The sequence below is a fragment of the Panthera pardus genome, unplaced genomic scaffold (genome assembly GCF_024362965.1).
Source record: "Panthera pardus isolate Hobbes unplaced genomic scaffold, ASM2436296v1 HiC_scaffold_12, whole genome shotgun sequence".
Classification (NCBI taxonomy): Eukaryota; Metazoa; Chordata; class Mammalia; order Carnivora; family Felidae; genus Panthera; species Panthera pardus.
Window position 1 is genome coordinate 92,536,737 of NW_026526677.1, and position 22,374 is coordinate 92,559,110.

At 51.0% G+C, this 22,374-nt stretch overlaps 1 protein-coding gene across 1 annotated transcript; it reads right to left on the reverse strand.

Moving 5' to 3' along the window:
• Positions 1 to 984: 984 nt before the first annotated feature.
• Positions 985 to 7,030, reverse strand: LOC109261597 (secreted protein of Ly-6 domain 1-like). Its single transcript, XM_019440100.2, has 3 exons — positions 6,893 to 7,030; positions 2,335 to 2,448; positions 985 to 1,576 (listed from the first exon to the last, which is right to left on the reverse strand). Exons 1-3 carry the CDS (start codon positions 7,017 to 7,019, stop codon positions 1,452 to 1,454), a joined length of 366 nt encoding a protein of 121 aa, XP_019295645.1. The 5' UTR covers positions 7,020 to 7,030; the 3' UTR covers positions 985 to 1,451.
• Positions 7,031 to 22,374: the final 15,344 nt, after the last annotated feature.

Sequence of the window (22,374 nt, forward strand, 5' to 3'; positions counted from 1 at the left end):
GGCTCTGTGCTGACAGCTCAGAGCCTGGAGCCTGCTTCGGATTCTGTGTCTCCCTCTTTCTCTGGCCCTTCCCTTCTCGAGCTCTGTCTCTCTCTCTCTCTCTCTCTCAAAAATAAAAAATAAACTTTAAAAAAAAAAAAAAGAGCTCAACTGACTGAGCCACCCAGGTTCCCCTGGTTTTCCTCTTCTTGATCTGCCTTTCCCAGGTAGCCACTGGCGGCATCCAAAGGTGTTCCTCCCTACGGAGTCCTGTGAGGAAAGGAGCCACAGGCAGAAGTGGAGAAGCTGTTTCAGGACAGTGTGTGAAGGGGAATCTGGGGACCAGCGCCTCTCTTGCCGGCTGGCTCTGTGGGGAAAAGGAGGACCCGACATCATTGGTAGGCACACTGGGGTTCCCAGTGTGGGGGACACAGCAAGAGAGCTCTGAGACCCCTGGAGCAGCACTGAGGAAACAGCAAGGACACAAAAAGAAAAAGAGCACTGGGTGTCACGGGCAGGCTCCTGAGACGTGCTGGGCCCCAGTCTCCATGTGGGGGAGACCGAAACGGGGAGCACAGAATACCCGGTCAGGTCACAAATGTTTGACTTTTAATCAGTATATGGGGCTTTGTGGTCCTCATTTGCTGGGTTATTCTTTCCCTTGTAACAGAGGTCAAATGTGGGTGCAAATTGAGGCGTCTGATGGGGGGGCAAGTGGGGGGCAGGGTAGGGGTCAGGGGATGGAACCGGACTCCATCCACTGAGTTCATCAGACCATCCGGATCTTGGGCACATGAGATTGCAAGATCACATTTCTTGCAATTTGGAGTCAAGGGACAGCGGAGTGTGGGAGAAATTGTGTACAACGCTTTGAGCTCCGGCCCTATGAATCTCCATGTTCATTTACCTTTCCGTAGAGACCTTGGAGACTATGTTAAAGACAGTAGCATAAAAACTTGAAAGGAGCTAGGATCCCTAAATAATCACCACCACCTCGTTGAACTGTGCCATGGGTGAGCATTCATTTTTTATTGTTTTAGGACACCGCCATTTCAGAGATTTTTGTCACAGCAGCCCGCCTACACCAACTAATGCATCATTTATGGCCACCTCATTTCCTATCCTTTTCAGCATCTCAGGACTCTCCCTCTTCCTTCAGCTGGCTGCCTCCAGAACCACTCAGAATCACAAAACCCAGACCTTGCCTTTTTAAAGTGCAAATCAGTGTGGTCCTCGAAAGGAAGAAAGCACGCCTGGACCCACCTATGCCCACCACTCTTCACCCCGGTTTGATTTTAAAATATCCCAGTGGCATCTCATAAAGAGGAAGAGAAAAGGTGGCTGGGCCTGACACAGACCTAGTTTGCGATTTCCCCCCCTATTCAGTGCACGTAGTCTTAAAGCTCATGAGAGTTGAAAGGTATGTTGAGTCAGCTTTATCCACCAGCTCAGGGCAAAGCTGGGCCCCATCTTTAGAACTTGTTGCAGAAAGGTGAGTCATTACAACATCTCTCCTCCAAAGTAACAGCCGGATTAAAGAGCATCAAAGGGAAACACACACTGCTACAACCTTGGTATCCATATGAAAGGGTGTCATCTGCAGAAGGGCAGAGAAGAGGACAAATGAGACCCCGAAGCCTGGACTGCAGACCCACGGCTGTGGGGTTCAGCATGTCCTGGTGAACAGTGTTCATTAAATATTGCTGAATGAACCAGTAGATCTTTGCATCAACAAATTAATCAAGGAATGAGGAGCAAATGGAAACATCCTTCAAGGATGCCTGCTCTCTGCCTCCCAGGATTGAGATATTTGAGATAGAGCCCTCTAGTGTATCCTTCGTAGGCCAGCTCTGGGGACTCTGTGTCCTAGGGTTCAATCCCTCCCCACACAGGAGAGGGCAGGAAGGGGTGAATAGAAAATGCCCTAATACCCTCTCCACCCCCCACCACCGCCCATGTCTGCTTCTGGTAACACAACTCTCTACCACACTCAGGTCAGGGTCAGTGGGATTTTAGCAGCGTTTCCAGTCACCCCAGGAGCTAGCAGAAGATCCCGTCTTCTTCTCTTATAGGTATTGGCCCAATTAGGGGCCACTGGCAGCTGAGTACCAGAACCAGGTGACACAGCTTCACAAGCTTAGTGACAAAAGAAAATCAACCCCTGCCTATACTGCTGCTACTCCCAGGGTTCCTAAGGCCCCAGTTCCCTGGGTCCTAGAGTCACTTGCCTTGTCCTGGGGGCCCCAGCTCCATTGGTCCCATGAGGGATTCATACCACTCCCAACCCTGAACCTCCACTCCTAGCACTTAACTTCAGGCAAGGGTCACCCAGGTGACTTCTCAGGACCCACCTACCTTCGTAGACCTTCCTCAGGAAGCACCGCTGGCTGCCCTGAGTCTCGCAGACACTTTCCCCAGTCTCGCAAACCCCGCTGGCGTTGACTCGTGGACACTGGAAACACGGTAGAGCTGGAAAGTCAAAACCCGCATGATGAGCCTCGGCCACCACTGCCTCCTGGCAGATCAGCAGGGAGCACACCTTCTGGGCCACACGCAGCCTGGAGGGGGCTGGTTCCCGGGGCCTGAAGAGGGGGCTGAGAGCGGGGGATTCCTGGGTGCTTGGCACACCCCTGGGAGGAGGCATACGTGAGTACGGACAGGATCCCCCTCTACTCCCAGGGATGGAGGAGGATATGGGAGGGTCAGAAGGAGGGAAGGAGGCAAGTCAGGGAGGGCAGAGGAAAGGAGAAGAAAGGAAGGAGGAGGGAGGAGCTGCGGGTGTCACCGGTGCAGACGTCTCACCCGCAGCCCCAGCTCTTCACTCATCTCCAGCCTTAGCATGGGCAGCTGCTTGTCCCGCCCTCACTCTGCAACTACGAGCGCCTGCTATGTGCGAGGCACTCTCGCAGATGTTGGGAACAGAGTGACAGGAGAGAGACATGAAACACGCATGTCACTTAGGCACTAAGTCAACAAATAAATAAGAGAAATGACTCACAGAGGACAAGGGAGAACTTCGGGTCCTGGTGACAGAGGAAGAACATGGTCCTGAGTGAACGTGACCTAGCGGGGTGGGAGGCAGTAGGGCTGTTTCCTCATCTGGGGGCTCAGAGGAGTGTTCGGAGGGGTCACTTAGCTCAAACATGAGCAACTGAAAGAAAGAAAAGCTGACTCTTTAAACACCTGGGAGATGTTGGGACACCAGTTCCGGGAAGACACATGGGCAAGGGCAAAGGCTCAGAGACAACATTGGTCTGGCCGGTTCTAGGAAGGAAAAAGGCAGCAGAGGGAGAGGGAGGGGGAAAGGTTGGCAGACTGGGGAAGTGAGACTGAAGGGGTCCCGAGGACCAGATGCGACGGGCTCTTCTTGGGGCTGCAGTGTCCACTCAGGGGCCCCACCATCGTGGTTGCTGTCTGTGTGCAGGGTGACTGGTCCCACATGGCCCCCAGCATGTTGGCCAAGTGTCCAAGGACTCCTTTTCTTCTTGCCATTTTGATCCTGTTTTGCTGGGTTTTTTCTGAATATCAATGAGCCTGGTGCTGAGACCCCTTCACTGCCACAACGTCAAGCCGAAACACGATCCTTTCTACTCGAGGAGACTCTCCTATGTTACCAACTCCAGACACGGCTGCCTCGGCCTTGCATGAGTCCTATTAAATTCTCAACTGACCAGTCTTGACCCACAGGGAGGGTCCTGTCTATGCCCTTATTCAGTAGGAAGAAGTTATAGAAGATGAGACCTTCCGTCGTCAGCAACCTTAATGATTTAAGGGTCAAGTTTGTTCAGGGGGCAAAATGATGGGAGAAAACAACAGAAGCGGGACTTGGCTGTGGTTCACAGTCTCGGGCAGAATTCCTGAGGTTCCTGCAGCCACGTCAACGACTTCTTTTAGTGTTTTACCACCATAGCTTTGCTCTTGTTACTGTTCCCTCTGCTAACCGTTGACAACCCCCCGCCCCCGAAAATATATGTTAGCAATCACCATGCAGACATATGGCCCAGCTGCTACACATTTGAAGGTCTTGTGACGAATGTTTTACGAGACAACAATAAAAGCAGCCTTATCTTAACAACAGCTAGCGCTCCAAGGTCCTGGACACCTTGTCTTTACCATGTACAAATTCCTTGGAGACTAGACTATCCTTCACTCCCTAACTAACAAGTACATATTCAATCACTTCTCACAATCCCAGGGCAGCTCTTTCTGCCCACAGGTCCCGTCCCTGTGCTATAACAAAAACACTTTTTTGCACCAAAAAAACCAAAAACAAAAACCATAAACCAAAACCAAAAAACCCAACAAACCCAACTAGATGGGCCCTAAGTGGATTTCCCACACGTCGTACAAGAAAATTCTTTTAATGCTGATGAGTAAGTGCAATGTTGATTATGTGCCCTGCTAGTATTTCAGCTATTTGGGGGTAAATAAAATGCATTACTAAAATTAACTTTACGCATTTATTATTTTTTGAACACGTCTACTCAGAAATTCGGAATTACATACGTAGCGGGCCTTGGGACCACCGTCCGGGCCACCGTAAGAATTGGGATTTTACTCTACAAGAGGAGGCCACTGTAGGGTTCAAAGTGGGGAGTGACATGAACGGTTTCTGTGTTGTGAGCATGATGCACTTTAAGGAGGAAAGCAGGAAAGAGGCCCCGGGCAGGTGAGAGATGGGGACACAGGAAGTGGGAGAGGAGCCACTGGTCAGCAGAGTCGCTGCAGTGGGCGTCGCCCAGCCTCGGGGCCTCAGCCTTCCCCTGCACATGATGACGGCTACTGCTGCACACACACACGGGCTCTGGGGGGCACACTCACCTTGCACACGGGGCTGCTGGGGTCTACAGAGACACGGTCCCTGGAGGCATCCCTCTCCCAAGAGCGGGCGGGGAATCAGTGGATAGACACTCCAACTGTCTCACACTTGCTCTGGGATGGCTGGTGGCCTGAATCACACTGTCCTCCACAACGACCTGGCACGACTGGGCTCCACATGCCCACCATGAAACCAGCTGGATGATGCGTCTTCTATCAGCTTCATCCCTTCCGTGTCTCACTTCCTCCCTCCCCTGCTAGTATTTCCCGGGGTCACTTACGGGACAAATGATTTGTACTCATTTCTGTCCCCGAGAGTCAGCTTCTGAGGGAACACAAGTCAGGATGATGAATTTTCATTTACATGGAATGAGTGTTGTCAGAATTCAGTCAGTATTTTTTTTTTTGACAGTGAGAGAGAGAGAGCGTGAGTGGGGGAGGGAGGAAGGAAAGAGAGAATCTTAAGCAGGCTCCAGGCACAGGGCAGAGCCCGATGCAGGGCTGGATGTCACGACCCTGAGATCACGTCCTGAGCCTCAGTCAAGAGTCGGATGCTTAACCAACTGAGCCATCCAGGCGCCCCAATTTGGCATGTTTTTTATTCTGAGTCTTCCAGTGCACGTGCCAAAAAAGAAACGTGGACTCTTAAGAGGCTGATTCCACCTGCAGACGGAGAAGATTGCAAAGAAATGCTGCCAGCAACCATTGCACTTTTCAGTCAATCCACGGGGTCAGATGAAAGCCTTGGGCACTATTCTGTAGAAGGTAAAACATCTGACTCTGTGAATGCTGTGATAAATTCAGTGTTACTATTTACATGGAACATAAACTCATTTATTTTGTGGTGATAATGTGACTACAAAACAAATTAGTTGTATCTTAATTGTGTTTGAACAATTGTCATAGTCTGTGTGTGTGTGTGTGTGTGTGTGTGTATGTGCGTCAACTATAAATGGCTTTTAATATGTACGTATGCCGACACCCACAGCAGCAATAGCTGAATTAATAGAGTTTTGCATCGAAGGTGATATGAGACCCACACTGCTTTCAGCAACGCCTGTCAGCGAGCAGTTGTGGAAAATGATCGAGCCTCTGAATGGCTAGTTTATGATTCAATCTAAGTGTCCCACAGTGGTACTGAACCCTAAATTTTGTTCCCATTAACAAAATATCTGGCTCCATTTTTTGATGTTTGATAGCTGACAGCTCTCCGGGTTCACGCCTTCTGCCCCACACATGGGTCCTGGGGCTTCTGCTTTGGCATGGGCGGGAGGTTCCAACCATACAGACCTCACTGCATCCTGGAACCCTCCCCTGCCCTCTCCCAAGTGCCATGTAAATCCCAAGCCAGTCTCCCTTCCCTGCTCCTTGGCCACTGAGATACCAGACGGACTCGGACCCTGCTCTCCCCAGATAGCCTCAGGTAGCAAGTGAAAAGCCTTGCCATTCCCTCTGGGTGCGATGTGGCATCACGTGTCCGGACATCTTTTTTTTTTTTTTTTTAATTTTTTTTTTTTCAACATTTTTTAAATTTATTTTTGGGACAGAGAGAGACAGAGCATGAACGGGGGAGGGGCAGAGAGAGAGGGAGACACAGAATCGGAAACAGGCTCCAGGCTCCGAGCCATCAGCCCAGAGCCCGACGCGGGGCTCGAACTCACGGACCGCGAGATCGTGACCTGGCTGAAGTCGGACGCTTAACCGACTGCGCCACCCAGGCGCCCCTACGTGTCCGGACATCTGAACCACGTTTGGGGCGAGGGACCATCCCGATTCCACAGGATAACCCAACGATCGAAATCTTAAACTTTTCAAGGAAGGGAGTCCCAGCACATCTCAGCCTGAAAAGTGTTGAACTAGATGAAATTATGACAAACAAAGGTACGAGCAGAAAGACACAGACATGTATCCCTACAAAAGCCAGATGTCCCCAGTTCGATGATAACTCACATGGTAACCTTCCCCGTTGGGTCGAGTCATGACGAGACAGGCAGACAGAGAGTCAGAGAGAGAGGTCACCTCTGGAGCTGGAGTCTGCCACTCACCCGATCCTCGTCGTCCTCACTGCCCTCCCGTGTGCTCCCCAGGGACTCACCTTGTAGGAAGCCCAGCTGTGAGGACAGGACCAGCAGCAGCAGCAGCAACAGGCAGTGACCCATCTCTCCGTTTGGCCCGAGCCCCGACGACTGGCAGAACAAGGCAGGACTGCAGGCGCCCAGCATCTGCGAGGACGCGGGCTTTATACCTGTGGGCTGGGGGAGCGGCCAATGGCAGCCGGGCGAAGCCGCCCTTCCCCGGGACACAGAGTGGACGCAGTGCCTGAGGAGCCCGGGCCCTGCCTGCCCCCCAGCAATACTGGCCCTGCTCCCTCCACGGGTCCAACTCAGGGCACCGAGTTGGATAAGAGGACATCGCTCATTTCTATCTCAAATTCCCAATCTCAAAATGGAATAATACAGCCTGCTTACATAACTTAAGAATTTGAGAAATTCAAGTGAATTAGGGAGTGAGTCCCCTTCTAAAGAAGTTTGCCGTATTTAAGGGAGGTGTTGAAGCACGGTGTGAGTAAAGATACTTACCCTTTTAAAGATTCGTTCCTATTCACTAAAGACAGAAATAAACACATGCTTAGACTTTTGTAAAGTGCAGGCCAGAACACAATAGATTGTGGTGGTGGTGTTGACTCAGTTCTTGGAAATGAAACACATCTGCATTGTTTTGTCCTGTTTGGACAAACTGGTACAGAGGGAAGTATTTCTCCCCAAGTCTTTAAGTATTATGCTACAAGTAACCCGTAGTTGGTTTTTCTTTTCTTTTTGTTTTTTAAATCTCACTCTTTTTTAAATTTTATTTTAAATGTTTATTTTTGAGAGAGGCTGCATGAGCAGGGCAGGTGCAGAGAGAGAGGGGAAGGGAGGATCCAAAGCGGGCTCTGTGCTGACAGCAAAGAGCCCAATGTGGGGCTCAAACTCACCAACCATGAGATCATGACCTGAGCCGAAGTCAGACACTCAACTGAATCAGGCACCCATGCAGCCCCACTATTTCTCTCTTTTTTTTTTCATTATTGTTTATTTTTATTTTTGAGACAGAGAGAGACAGAGCATGAATGGGGGAGGGGCAGAGAGAGGGAGACACAGAATCTGCAGGCTCCAGGCTCTGAGCTGTTAGCAAGGAGCGCGACGCGGGGCTTGAACTCACGAACCGTGAGATCATGACCTGAGCCGAAGTCGGCCGCTCAACCGACTGAGCCACCCAGGCGCCCCTCACTATTTCTTTTTTAATAACATTTTCTTACTCTTCAGGATGCTGGATTACAGTGAGTGCAGGGTTTCCATTCCAGATGGTGTCATGAGAACTGCTAACCCACCTCACCCTGCCCAGTGAGACACTCATAACTGGTGAAAAATACTTTTGTAAACCATCGTTTCAAATCTCTGGAAATAGCCCTGAAGACAACCAGCAAATTCAAACTGGGGAGCTCTCTCTGCCCCAGGGCCTGGTGGAAAACACTCAGCCATTAACCAGTAATTACTGGAGCCTCACAGTTTGCTTGAAGCCACGGAGGAAGAGAGCCTAACACAGGGCACAGAGAAAGAGACCTTGGGGAAGGGTCCTGCTAGACCGCCCTCCCGGTAAGGTAACTGCGGGGGGCACACAGCTGTCCCTCTGCGGGGAGAAGGTGGACGTTTTCATCGAAGGAAAACCGGCCTCACTAAAATCGTCCAGGCAAGTCGCTGAGTCCAGTCAAGAAAACAACAACCAAAAGCCCTGGTTTGGAGGTGGGGTGAAAGAGTGGGACTCGATATCCGGCGCTGAGACAATAATTTACCTGAAGTATCCAGTTTCATCCAAAAACTTTGAGGCATCAACGCAACAGGCAAGTGTGACCCACTCTCGGCCAGGAAATGGTAACAGAATCCGCCTGAGATGAGGGTGTGGGGGAAATGTGGCCCACAGGGTTCAAACACTCAGTTCCAAGAGGACGGAGTTCTGAGGAACCAGTGTGGGCATGGTGACCATAGGGAACACTGTGCTGTGCACGTGCCATTTGCCGAGAGTGAATCTAACGTGTCCTCAGCACACACGCACAAGTGGTAACTGTGTGCAGTGATTAATTAGCTTGCTGTGGCGACCACTTCACAATATACGTGTGTGTGAAATCACTCCATGGGACCTCTTAAATATACGTCATTTTTATTGTCAATTATCCCTCAATGAAGCTGGAGAAGACAAACTTCTGAGACAGTCTGGTGTCACGTTTAACCAAGACGGCCGGGCAGCCCTCGTGGCCACGTTCAAGAACTAAAGGAAATGGACGTCTCATCAAACGGCAAACCAACAAGGAGATAGAAATCGTGAAAAAGAACCGAACGGACATTCTGGAGTTTACAAGTCAACTTACATGAAAAACATCTTGCGAGGGGTCGCGGGTACATATGGTTGAAGAAGCAATCAGAAATTCTCAAGAGGTCAATAGAGAGAGACTATGCAATCCGAGGAAAAGAGAGCAAAGCGTGAAACAAAATGAGCGGAGTGTCGGGGGTTGTGTGGGGTGCCATCAAGCCCGCACACAGATGTGTATTGGGGTTCAGGAGAGGAGAGAGAAAGAAGGGAAAATGTATCCACAATAACAGGGGCTGAAAATGCCGTGCAACTGGATGGAAAACGTTGATCTCCGCATCAGTGACGGAAGGTTTTATGTGTCAACTAGATAGGCTGCAGTTTGCGGTGACCGAGGCCAACATTAGTCCGGGTCCTACCGCGAAGATATTTTGCAGACGTGGACGGTTGACTTTGAGGAAGAGACATCACCCTCACTAATAAGAGTGCATCTCATCCAATCAGTTGCAGGCCTGAAGAGCAAAAGCAGTTTCCTGGAGAAGAAGAAATTCTGTGCAAGCCTGCGGCGTGGACCCTGCTTGAGTGTCCCGGCTGGAGGTGGCCCATCCTATACACGTGACTTGTCCACTCCCATGATTACATGAGTCCGTTTCTGAAAATAAATTATATATGTATACATATGTGTACATATATGTGTGTACATATATGTGTACATATACACACACATATAAAGAAACACATACACATATTAAAAATCTTTATACATATGTATATATATATACACATATACATGCATGCTAGTATACACACATGTGTCTTTGTGTGTCTGGGAGTGTGTGTAGTGTATATAATATGTACTAAATAGGGACAGTATATAGTATCCACATGGTGGCTCTCAAATGTGTCCATGTTCTAATCTCTGGAACCTGTGACTGTTATTGTAGCCAAGACGGGATCTGCACTTGTCATTACGGCTCTGGAGATGGGGATATTAGACTGGATTTTCTGAGTGGGACTTGAGTAATCACAAGATTCCTTACAGAGGAAGACAGATCATCAGACAGCAGTGTTATTTATTTTTGACAGAGAGAGAGAGACAGAGTGCGAGCTGGGGAGGAGACACAGAATCTGAAGCAGGCTCCAGGCTCGGAGCGGTCTGTACACAGCCCAATGCAGAGCTCGAACTTGTGAACCACGAGCTCATGATCTGAGCCGAAGTCGGTCGCTTAAGCAACTGAGCCACCCAGAGCCCCCTTCATCCGTCAGTAGTGTTAGATGTGGTGATGGAAGGAAGAGGTTGGGATGACGTGATAGGGTCATAAGCTGAGGAATGCCAGCAGCCTCCAGAAGCTGAAAGAAACAAGGAAAGGGTTTTCTCTCAGAACTTCCGGAAGGATCCACCCCTGCCGACATCTCCATTTTAGCCCCACGAGACTCTCTGAACCCCAGAATACTAAGAAATAAATACGTGTTGCTTTCAACCACTAAGTCGCGGTGTTGATTTTCAGCAGCAACGGGAAACTAACGCAGATCTGCCTTGACTTCCGATGACATTACTTCCGGACAAACTCATCCTGAGTAGGAAAAATCCTAAGTCAAGAAAAAGGGCACTGAGCACACACCTAACCGGCTACCCATCATAGCTTAGCCTGGCCCACCTTAGACCACTCAGAACACTGACAGCAGCCCATGGTGGGGCAGAATCATCTACGCAGGCCTATTTTATGCGAGGGTGGTGAATATCTCATGGATTGATTGGAGGGTGTCATGAAGGTGTAAACAGCATGGTTCCGGGGACAGAATGGTGTCCGAGTCCCTGTTTTTGGCCCTCCTGACAATGGGGCTGACTGGCACCGGGGCTTGCCGCCTTCACCCCTCAAGAGAGAGGGTCCCAATGCTTATCCCCACCCAGGGAAAGAGCCAAATGTAAGATTCAAGTACAGTTAGTCCCGAATGCGTATGCCTTCCACTGGGATGGTCTGCTCACACCTTCTTGGCTTTAGGCTGAATGAATGAGGGACGCTTCTTTACCACGGACGTCAGTGAAAGTTCACACACACACACACACACACACACACACATATGCATACACGCACACCCACACCCACACCCACACACACATTCCTGCTGTCCTTCCTCCCCAGCTGATGCCTGCCAAGCCCCCCAGAGCAGTGAGGTCATTCCAGGAAGCTTTCTTATTTTCCATGTGCCCGAAGGGCTCTGGAAGATTCAGTAAGGATAATTACTTTCGCTGAGCATTTACCCAGGACCAGCCGCTGAGACAAGAGCTGGATGAGCACTTCCCTTTGCTCCCCCACTTCCGGTTCCCGAGGTGTCCTTACTCCCGCTTTGTGCATTTGAAGACTGAGGGTCAGCGATGTGGCCAGGCTCACAGCTGGTATCTCTCTCCCACACGTGGCTCCAGCGCTTGGCCACGCAGCACCCGTGGGCCCTGCTCCGCACAGTCCCACGCGGTTCTGACTCCTCCGGGAAGGACCGGTCAGGCCCTGGAGCCGGTGGCCACCTCAGTAGAAATGGTTTGTCTCTAATCCCCGACACCACTTTGCTCCATGTCACCTTCTAGAAGTGTCTCTGGTGAAAGTCTCGGCTTCTGAGAGGCCTTCTTCGGGACCCTGGTCTGGCTCCATGGCCGTATTGACTTCAAAACCGTTATGGGTCCAATGGTTCTTCTTACACTCCGTGAAGTCACTCACGTGATTTCTGAAAGGCTCTGACAGGAAGACGGAGTGACCCAGCTGCTCGGCTCAGCCCGAAGGGACACATTCCCTCGGAGCTTCTCCCGGACTCTGTCTGCAAAACCTGAGTCCAGGGGACCCTGCCGACTCCCGGGCCACGGTGCTTCCTTCCCCGGAGCAGAAGGTGGCGTGTGCCTCCTTCACCCGGTTGAGGAGGGAGGGGTCCCGCTCCGCAGGTAGGAAGGTGGCCACAGCTCACCGTGTGACAGGGGACAGGTGAGATGACAACACTTTTTCCGTCACATATTTCGAGGCAGGGGGAGGAGGATGGCACTGCCCGCGGATCATGCCACACAGGACATGCCATGGAGGAGCCTAAGCGGGCTGCACATGGGATAGTGTGACCACAGAGGGACTGTGGAGGGCGGTTCTGTAGAAGGAGGAGGCGAGGTGACCCCTAGTTTGCAAACAGGATGTGAGCGGGTCATAGGAATAATACCATGGCTGTCAGGGACCTGAAATCTGCCGCGTGGGGATGAGCAGGACGACAGCAGGTGCCCTAATGAGGGGCTGGCTCACTAGAACCTTCTCCACAGGACACAACGAGGTGGGAAATTTAGGGCTGGGTCGTCGAGGCTCCACACGACGTCGGGGCAGCACATGATACTGGACCTGAATTTAGGACTTACCCCAGAGGGGACCGAGGGCGACCTCCCTCCCAGAGTCTGCTTCAGGTACAGTGATTCATTCCCAGCATCACATGTGTGGGAGGCAGCGGGTGGGGGACAGTATTTCACGTCCTGAAAAGGAAAATCGGTGCTAATAACTTTCATAAAACGAATCGGAGGAGGTGAGACACGACAACCCCTTGGCTGTGGGATGTACTCACAGATAAACTCCGGTTGTCACTGGGGATCGGGGCCTGGGGACAGAAGGTGGAATCACAGTGCCCTGGGCAGCTTGCGATCCTGACGGTATGTGGGGAACGCGTCTCACGATGTGAAATATGTGTGATTAGCCGAACGGGTGGGAGGTCCTGAGATCATGAGAAGACTGTCTACGTGACCTACGCTGTGTCACTCGCAGGAAGTGCAGGTGGCCGACGTGGGGACAGCTGCCCAGGGCAGGTGCTCCCCCCAGGCTCACAGCGTCGGGATTGCAAGTGAAGCTGGTAGACAGCAGGCTTTTCATCCGGGTCCCACACACACATCAGCATCTCCCGAAGACCAGCCAGCAGTGCTCCCGGGAGCTCCCGCCAGGCCTGGGTCTCTGCCCCGCCAGGGGCTCTGCCCGGCCCCTCTCCTCTCACTGGGGCATGGACACAAGCAGGCCAAAGCTCCCCTAGGACCTCTTTTCCTTTTGGAGAACATCAACTCAAGGACAAAACCATTTTGTGGCAGGATACCTGGCTGACCTCCTAAAGTCTTTTGTCTTTCCTCTCTCCCCTTCCCACATAGCTTCCACTTTCTTCTAAGAAGCTTCCAGTCCCTTTTATTCGTGGCCTCAGGGAGGATTTTTTGGCAAGCACAAACAGAAGTAGTTGGAGAACAACCTTCACTACTTGCTGGTTTCTCTGGAAGCCTGAAGCCCTTGGCAGGATTGCCCAGATGGAGGGGAGAGGCTGGATGCCTGGGGGTTTCTGGGAGATGGGGTCGTTTCTCCCACCTTGATTCTGGCAGCACCCGCAGGAGCAGGTGACCTCACAGGGGGAAGGCTGGCATTTCATGCACGGAGGTGGCCCCTGATCCCCATGGATTTCAGATTCGGCCGGAACCAGTGAGGCCCCGGCATGAAACCAAATGGACCAGGTGCTTCAGCATGGGCATTTCTGCTGTCAGTTCAGGCAAAAATTCATGAGCGGCACTGATGTGTCTCTTCTCCAGACACTCCCCCGCCCCGAAGGAAATGAGAGGTGGGGGGAAGCCCCCAAATAACAGCTGTGCAATTATTTACCACCCGGGTAGGTGGTGGTTGGGCATCAGAACAGAGATGACTTTAAGAGAATGAGAAGTGAGGCCATTTTGGACCTCAGAGTCCAGTGCTAATGAATCCATTCTTTCTACCCTTACGTTTCCTGCCCTGGTAAGATTTCAGAGGGCCCACAAAAAATCACGTAAAGGAAAACCAGAGTCAATTTCTGAGAAGTAACAGAATGGCTTCATGTGCTCTGGGAGGCTCCTCCTCACAGGGCCTCCTGAGGCCAGAGGGGTGGAGAGTCCGGGGGACAAAGAGCAGGAAGGGGACATGAATTTCCCCTTGGCTGAGTCTGCCACTGCTGTGTCGGGGGGACCTGAGGAGACTTCTGGGGAAGTCTCCACTCTAGCCATGATCAGGGTGTTGGCTCAGGCTGCGGTGTGTGTATATGTGGGGGGAGGTGGGGGAGGCCAAACCCCAGGTGTGTCTGAGGGATTCGCCACTTGGGGCACTTCCAATGTTTATGTGACAAGTGAGCCGCACCCGGGACAAGAGCATTTTTGATAGCATATGAAACTGTGGCCGGACAGAGCCCGTCAGGGCGCATATTCTCAGAGGCTGCTCAGCCCTGAGCTTCACGTGGCCACAGAGGGCAGGGCGTTCAGGACACTGGGCGCCAACGTTGTCCCCCCGTCTCTCCCTAAGTCCCCAGGAGCATTTGCGACTGGCTGTTCCCTCCTTCTTGAAAACCCCTTCTGGGTATTGTACCCTCCCCCTCCTCTCCTACCTATCTGTGCCTTCCATCTCCCCCGGCCCAGAAAAGTGACAAAGTCAAAAATAATGTAGAGGTATTCTCTCTCTCTCTCTCTCTCTCTCTCTCTCTCTTTTAAATGTTTATTTGTTTTGAGAGACAGAGAGAGACAGAGTGTGAGCAGGGAAGGGGCAGAGAGAGAGGGAGACACAGAATCTGAAGCAGGCTCCAGGCTCTGAGCTGTGAACATGTTGCATCCACACGATTCCTGAAACAGAATGCTACGGGCACCAGTGACAGTCACAACAAGGTTTATTACAATGAGAGGCAAGGCCGACCGATCGGGACCAACACTCTTGATAAGAGTGCGGCCCCGAACAGCCGGGGGACAGAGTGTTTATAACCGATCACATCGTTTTATCATCACCTGGGAACAGAACAAAGAAACAGGTTCCAGATGAGTTAGAAACAGTCGCCTAATGAGGTGTTTACTTTAGGCTTTCTGCCTCTAAGTTGCAACCAGTGGATCTCCTTGACCCTGCCTCTGATGCTCTTTTCTTTGAACTTTTGTTGCCTTAATTGGTGAAGCCTAATTTATAAGGGTATGAGGCGTAGTTTACCAGAGCAAAGCAAGGCTGTTATCTCTTAACCTTCAGTGTCAACACAAAGCTGTTATTTTTCAAGCTAAGCATTAGCTCTACACTACAATTTAACCCTTACAAGCACAGAGCCCGACGTGGGGCTTGAATTCGGGCCTTGAGATCATGACATGAGCTGAAGTCAGATGCTCAACTGACTGAGCCTCCCAGACACCCCTGTATGAGGAATTCCCACACATGCGCAAGTCAACCCATAGGGCAACACCAACATCCATTCAGCATTCCAGAACAAAAAAAAAAAAAAAAAAAAATGGGAAGGATTTATCAAAGAAAAAATTTTTCTCGTTTTCCTCAAGGGAGACATAAATCTTTAGTAGAAAGGGTCTAGCAAGCGTCAAGGAGGAAAATCAGCAGAAGACCCCACCGCACCCACCTTTGTGAGACTCCAGCACGTATGACAGTATAAGGAAGGTACTAGCCCCTTCTAGAAAGAAGCAGAAATGGCAGAAAGAAATGGAACTGACGTTGTCTCTGTTAGGAGTAGTGCTGGACGCCAGAGACAACGGTGCCACATGCCTCCAGTTCTCAGCGGTCTTCCTGGGTTTCAGATGACAGAGGAAAGATGTTTCTGCCTTTATTCAAACACACACTTAAGTTTTTTAAAGATAGCTTAAATAAACAGAAATACAGAGGAGACTTTCAGCACCGTTAGTATGCTCAGAGATGATCATAGAAATTCATTATTTAATAGAAATTTGGAAGATTGTATTTTAGCAAAGTCTATCAGATAAACAAATGAACGGAAAAAAAGGAGGAAAGAAAAGAAGGAAAGAGAAGGAAGGAAGGAAGGACAGAAGGAAGGAAGGAAGGAAGGAAGGAAGGAAGGAAGGAAGGAAAGAAGGAAGGGAGGGAGGGAGGGAGGGAGGGAGGGAGGGAGGGAGAGAGGGGGGGAGGGAGGAAGGAAGGAAAGAAGAAGGAAGGAAGGAAGGGAGGGAGGGAGGGAGGAAGGAAGGAAGGAAAGAAGGAAGGAAGGGAGGAAGGGAGGGAGGGAGGAAGGAAGGTCACAGCAGCCTCCTGTCTGGTCTCCCTGCCTCCATCCCTGCCTCCTCCTCACCCTCCTCACCCCTGCCACAGTTTGTCCTGCACACCTGTAGGCAGAGTGCTCCTGATACATCACGAGCACATATTTTCTTCTGGTAATTTTTTTTCAGAGTTTGTAGCTTGTTTACTAACAGTGTCGATGGAAAAACAAGGTCTCCTTAGTGTCCCTGTAAAAGCAAGCTGCTGTTTGGGAATTAACGTTTTAGTCCTGCATCTTGTTTGAATTGACCGAGACAGTTAATGACTGACCATCATTTAATTTAACTTAGAAACACCTAAGGCTTAAGATTACCAAAAAGATTTGGAGAAACTTTTTTTTTAAGTAACCTTCCCACAACTAGGTGCATCATTATTGCACTATCTGGCAACATACAAAATGGCCATGTCCCTTCAAGTCCAGAAGAGGTCATAGAAGCGGACTGAGAAAGGGGAAACTGGGTGGAAGAAAGAACGGGACTATAGTAGGCACGGACATCTAAGTGTGCATTCACGCATTGCTGCTTAGTAGCACGATAAAATCTTGTTAGTAAATTCACTTCTCTGGTCAGGTTCCTCACCTTTAGAATGCTGAAGCCAATGTCCGTCTTGGAGCTGAGTACCCCATGACATGACATGGGTTGACATCCAAATAACCAGCATGATGCCTGGCCGCACACAGCAGGTGGCCTTTGTGCATTCGCTTCATTAATTACGTATTCTAAGCTTCAGGATCGTGTTTGGCACAGAGCAGGCACTCAGAAATGCTCTCTCAGACTTGGAGAAAGTTTTTAAAAGTTCACCGAAGAACTTTTCATGCTATTTCTACCTACCTAGTTTACTGGTTCTTAATTTTTATGTTTACGACAACTTCGCGAGACATCAGACACAGTGAGCCATCATTCCCAGCTGTCTTTCTGGCTGACACATTTTGTGAGAAGAACATGAGCCTATTTGACCAGGTAGAACAGAAGTGGTGTATCTGCAGGATACTTCATGCTGGAAAGTCTGAAGACAAGTCTGCCTCTTTTAATGAAACCAAAGTGAAACTTGCTTTTATTTGCCAAAGATTATCCCAGAGCATATGACCCTGAGAAGTAATGGGGTTAGCTCCTTCGACTGTTTTGAGAAGTTCTATGAATACTTACTTTAGGGGTGTGCTTGATTTTCTTTACATCAATTACATAGAGTTCTTTTACAATGAATTTTGGCCATACGATCCGGAGGTAGAAAACACCGCACATACACACCGCGCGTGTATAGACCATACCGACAGAGGAAACAGAGACCTTCCAGACTCCATACACTTAGGATTTCCCAGTAGCCCACATTCCAAATGGAGTTCCCACTTCTGGTTTAATTACCACCCTGAAGTTTGTCTCCCATTTACATCTCAGAGGCCCAGGCAAGAATGCAAGTTACAAGCCCTTTAGGGGAAATAGGGGAGGTTTGGGGATGGGTAAAAAGGCACGGGTGAACTTTGGCTTACCTCTAGAGCTGCATTCTAGTGTTGCAAAGATTTGCAAGATGAGGACAGTTACTCCCAATTCCTCAAGGCATTGGGTTGCCACTTAAAAGGCTATCCTCGGTGAGCCACCTTGTAAGTGCGTTATCTTTTTAAGTAAATACATTCAGGAAGGTTGCAGAGGTTTTTGAGGTTTTTGTGTCCCTCTGGGTACATAGTTCCATTGTAGTTTCAGGGAGGAGGCATCAAAAACATTTTTTTAATTCTTTGACGCTGCGCAATCTGGCCAATTTCTGATCACAGAGCTACTCTGTAGTTTATAGGCAGGACAAAGAGGAAGTGTCGCGGGCAGTGTTCAACAACCACCATCTGTGTATTTCACTGGTGTTTTGCAAAAACTCTTTCATGGAAGCTATTTTGGAATTTGCAGCGAGGCCTTTTGGGGGCTTTTGCATGCCAGTGAAAATAGGTATCCCATCCTGTGTGTTTAATTTTGAATCCCCGTCTTTCAAGTGCTCCTCTTACATTTTCTTGTCTAATTTAAAGTTCCTCCTTATGGCCGTTGCCATTATCCTGAAGGCCAGCAGCAGTTCGGCAGGACGCTGAGCCACAAATTCAGCTCAACCCACATTTCTCTCCGGTTATATCTTTTCCTCAATGGGTGGGGAGCACCGTTTGGGGGACCCTTACTGAGATGCCTCCCAAAACGAGTTCTCAGGCCACAGTACCTGGCGTCATTTTGGTAGATATTTATAGCTTCCAGGACTTACAGTTTGGAGACATAAATTAAGCAGGTGTGCCCGGAGAAGGCACATGTGAGTCTTTAGAGTTAAGCATCCACTTAGGGAACCTCTGGGTTTCTTGGATCCCAACTCATCACCTACAAGGCCTGTGCCGCGGGGTGGGTCGTGCAGTGTGTTTTACATGCACCTCCCTGCACGGACGTCCTCTAGACGTCGGGGTGGGGCGGTGCCCTCCTGCCAATCTGACTGGTGCCACGACCAGCTCATCCGAACGCAGGAGTCTTTGGGTTTGGTGTCAAGGGGTCTGAAGCTCTAAGTGTTCACCCAAAGCCCACCAATTTTTGTGGCTCTTTGGCCTCCAAGAGCCCCATTAGTGGGAGCCTTTATCTCCACCAACGGGGACAGACAGGTGCACCTGCATCTATGGGCAGTAACAGAGAACGCACTGGGTCCTGGATGGGAGACGGCCCGTGTGCACCACCCCCAATTCCCATGGCCTGGACTGGGGAAAGGACCAAACTAGCAGACGGGCCCCGTCCACGTGGTCCGGGTACCGCTCCCCGCCACTGACAGTTCCCCTGGGGTCTTGGGACAGGCTTAAGGGCTGGGGGTTTTCCACCAAAAACCTGGCAAACGTGGTCTGAAAGGGTAGGGGCTCAGCTCAGGGCAGATCCTCCTGCCAGCTCAGGCGGGCTCCAGGCACAATGGATCCTGAAAATGTACATGAAAACTAATGTGAAAAGTAGCTTCGCGTTATAACCAGGTGTCTATTCCTACATAACTGGAAATAGCAAGTTAATGCCATCCCTTGGACACAATGTAGTTGCTATACTACTTTCAGTGTCTCAATCCCATTCCTTCTGTGCAATTATCTGCACAAGTGCTCATGAAGCCCCTGACGAGGTCCCATGAGCCTCCAATGGAAGCCACAGGTGCCACTTGTGCCCAAGTCGCCGCTTTTCACTTTCAAATCAGGCACTGTTACAGAAACTGTATTTCTTATCTGGTACCACCATTTGTGGTTTCCATTCCCGCTTAGTTTTGCAGTCAAGAGAAGCAAAATGCACACTTTCCAAATACTGCCTCTGAGATCACTGCTGAGACCAAGCCTCCCAAATCAGGGCAGGAGGAGCCGGTCGGTGGCGCCCCCTTGTGACGACTCGGAACACGCACACGTCAGTGTCTGCACCAAAGTCTGGCCCAGCCCCTGAGGGCAGGTCAGAGAGTCCGCGCTTAATGTTGAAAGTACAGATGGATGGGGAGTACAGATAGGGACGGACAGGGCTGCCTGTGTGTCAGCTTAGAGCCTGGCTTCAGCAGCAGTGGCCTGAGAAGCTTAAGAAAAATTCGGTCAGAACTGGGCTCTGAGCTCGTCCCGTGGTGACAAAGATCAGACCCTGTCCTGTCCGCCCTCACACACATTGCACCTCAGGTTCGCAGACAGCCTCCCAAGTAGGCTTCCGTCTCCTGATAAAACGCCTTTCGGGGAGACCTGAGACGCTGGCAGAGGTGTGTGTTACAGATTAATCACATGAACACAATCATGTAACAGACACAAACAGTATCACTGAAAACACTGACTTTGAAAACACTGTCTTTAGAGGGATTGACGTCCCTGCTGAAGAGGAAGAAGAAAAGGCACCTTCAACCGTATCCTTTCCTAAAAGCTGAGACCTTAGTTTTGGTAGGGAGATGGCTGAGTGGGTAAATGTGGGAGGTAGGACCAGGGTGAGCCAGAGGGGAAGGGAAGGAAACTGTTCCTCCTCGTCCTAGGAGCCAGCCTCTGGCCAGGTTGTGGTTACAGGGCTCAAGAGCACAGAGGGGGAAGGGAGGAGGCGAGAGGAGTGCTGAGGGAGCCGAGCACCTTGCTGTGTACAACTCCTCTGTTAAATCCTAGACCCTCAAAGCCCCTGTGTGCACAAATGCCCTCTACTACGTTGAAGGTCAGGGGGTGAAACTCAGAAAAGGGTCTACTTTCCTGGTGGGGGTGGGGAGGGCTCAGGCACGAGGGAAGCCGTGGGAGGTGAGGTGTTGTGAGGTCACGAGACCAGGGAAAGGCAGACCTTGGAACCCACAGTGACCACGAGAGACAGTCACGTGCATCTCCCCCCCACACGTGTGGACACAGAATTTCCGCATGGCCTGGAGGCCTCCTGGTGAGGAGAGAGCAGGCCGGGGGCAGAGGTGCTCCGATGAGCCCCTGTTTCCCAATGGGCTCAAAGTGCAGAGACAGAATTCCATGGACACTGATCCCAGCCAGCAGCACCTGCTGGGGGACAGAGTCACTGAAACAGGGGTTTCCTTGCACCTACAGAGCCAGGGCCTGCAGAGGAAGGTTTTGAGTAGACCATACCTCTCTAGGGAGAGCTGGCAGGACTGGTGGGTGTCTGCGGGAGAGGGGGAAGGAGGCCCGGCAGGCGCCCTGGAAATCCACGTGAGTTGTGCCTTCGAGTCACAATGTGCACTCTGCACGCACAGGAAGGAGGAAAGTCTCTGAACCACGATGGGATCCAAGATGCTGCCCAAGGCCCACAGTGGCTGGACAAGGGCCAGGCTGAATGTGTGCCTGCACTTCTAGAGGCTGCCTGCAGGGGGCAGTCCTGCTCACTATGATCTGACTGCGGGTGGAGGTAAGACCCCTCCACCTGCCCCACCTGAATCCACAGGTCACTGAGGTCCATGTGTGAGGGCAGAGAGTGGCCAGGGAAGACGGTCACCTATGCCATCAGGATGCAGCACAGACACAATCATCTCAGCTCACACTGGAGGAGCCTGAGATGCTGACCCTCAAGGGACATGCAGGCACGGACACCTCCTGAGGGCTCCCTAAGTGAAGGCCCCGGACAGGCGTCCGGACGACAGGTGTGAGTCAGGCAGCCACAATCAGGAGAGTGGTGGCCCAACAGCCATCTTCTGTGTTGTCTCACCTCTCTCTGTTTTTGTTTCTGTTGTGTTTTGAAGAAGCAGAAATCATTTGAAAGATTTTTGTCTCATTGTACTTTACTTATTTACATATTTGCTTGTTTAGACTTGCTAAGCTCAAGAGTTGGCATCGGCATGGGGAGTGGTAAAACACTCCCCATGACATCACCACCTGGTGGCCGTGACTGGTGAGGAGCACCTCGGGTGGCAGCCACTGTTTCATATGAACTCCCTAAGGACGCACGGGGGTGGGGGTGGGGGGTTTCATGCCCGTGTTACCCTGGAGGCAGAGAGGTTGTGGAATTTGCCCAAGGTCACACAGCTAATGCATGGCAGCCCCGGGATTAGACCTGGGCACTTTCCCTCCAGAACCCTCCAGAACCCCAGTCCCTATGGCACCCCCATCCTGCTTCCCTCATGCATCTTTCAGCAGGAGATTGAGAGCCAGGTCTGAGAAGGGGCCGGGAGCTCCACGTGCTTGCTGGGTAATAAGGTGAAGGGCAAGGAACTTACAATCCTTTGAGAGCCCCCGACGCAGTGAGAACTGGGCCCTCCCTGGGGAAAGGGAAAGCGGGGAGCAAGCCGCAGGTCCACCTGGTTCCCGGTGCCGAGCCAGCAGGGATCTTATTTTCACTGCACACTGGTCACATGATTGTTCATGGTCTGTTTAGTGCAGAAGTCCGGTTTCTGAATTTCTGCGAATGTTTCTGGAAGGGGAGGGAAGGGGCCAGCTGGCTCAGTCCTCTCTGTGACATCACCTTGGTAGGGCAGGTGCAGGTGTTTGCCAACCACCTGGAAGCAGGGCAGTGCTGGGGACCCCCTGTTGGCACCCTCCAGGAGTTAATGGAGGTGACAAGCGATGTCTCTGACAAGCAGTGTGACTCGGGACAGGGAGTTGGTGTTTTGAACGCACAAGTCTGCTGGCAAAGCAGACACACAACCCTCTCCTATGCCACGATCTGCTGGGAGGAGTCCTGCTGGGCGCGGACGTGCTGCACCTTGACCAGCACGCATCCCTGTTCCGACCTCGTGATGTCTTCTCCGTCTCTCCGGCAGGGAAGTGAAC

Coding starts and splice junctions, on each gene's coding strand:
- LOC109261597 (XM_019440100.2), bottom strand. CDS start 7,019: ATGCTGGGCGCCTGCAGTCCTGCCTTGTTCTGCCAGTCGTCGGGGCTC. Junction 2,449..6,892: donor ACAGCTGGGCTTCCTACAAG/GTGAGTCCCTGG, acceptor TTGACTTTCCAG/CTCTACCGTGTTTCCAGTGT. Junction 1,577..2,334: donor CCTGAGGAAGGTCTACGAAG/GTAGGTGGGTCC, acceptor GCCCTTCTGCAG/ATGACACCCTTTCATATGGA.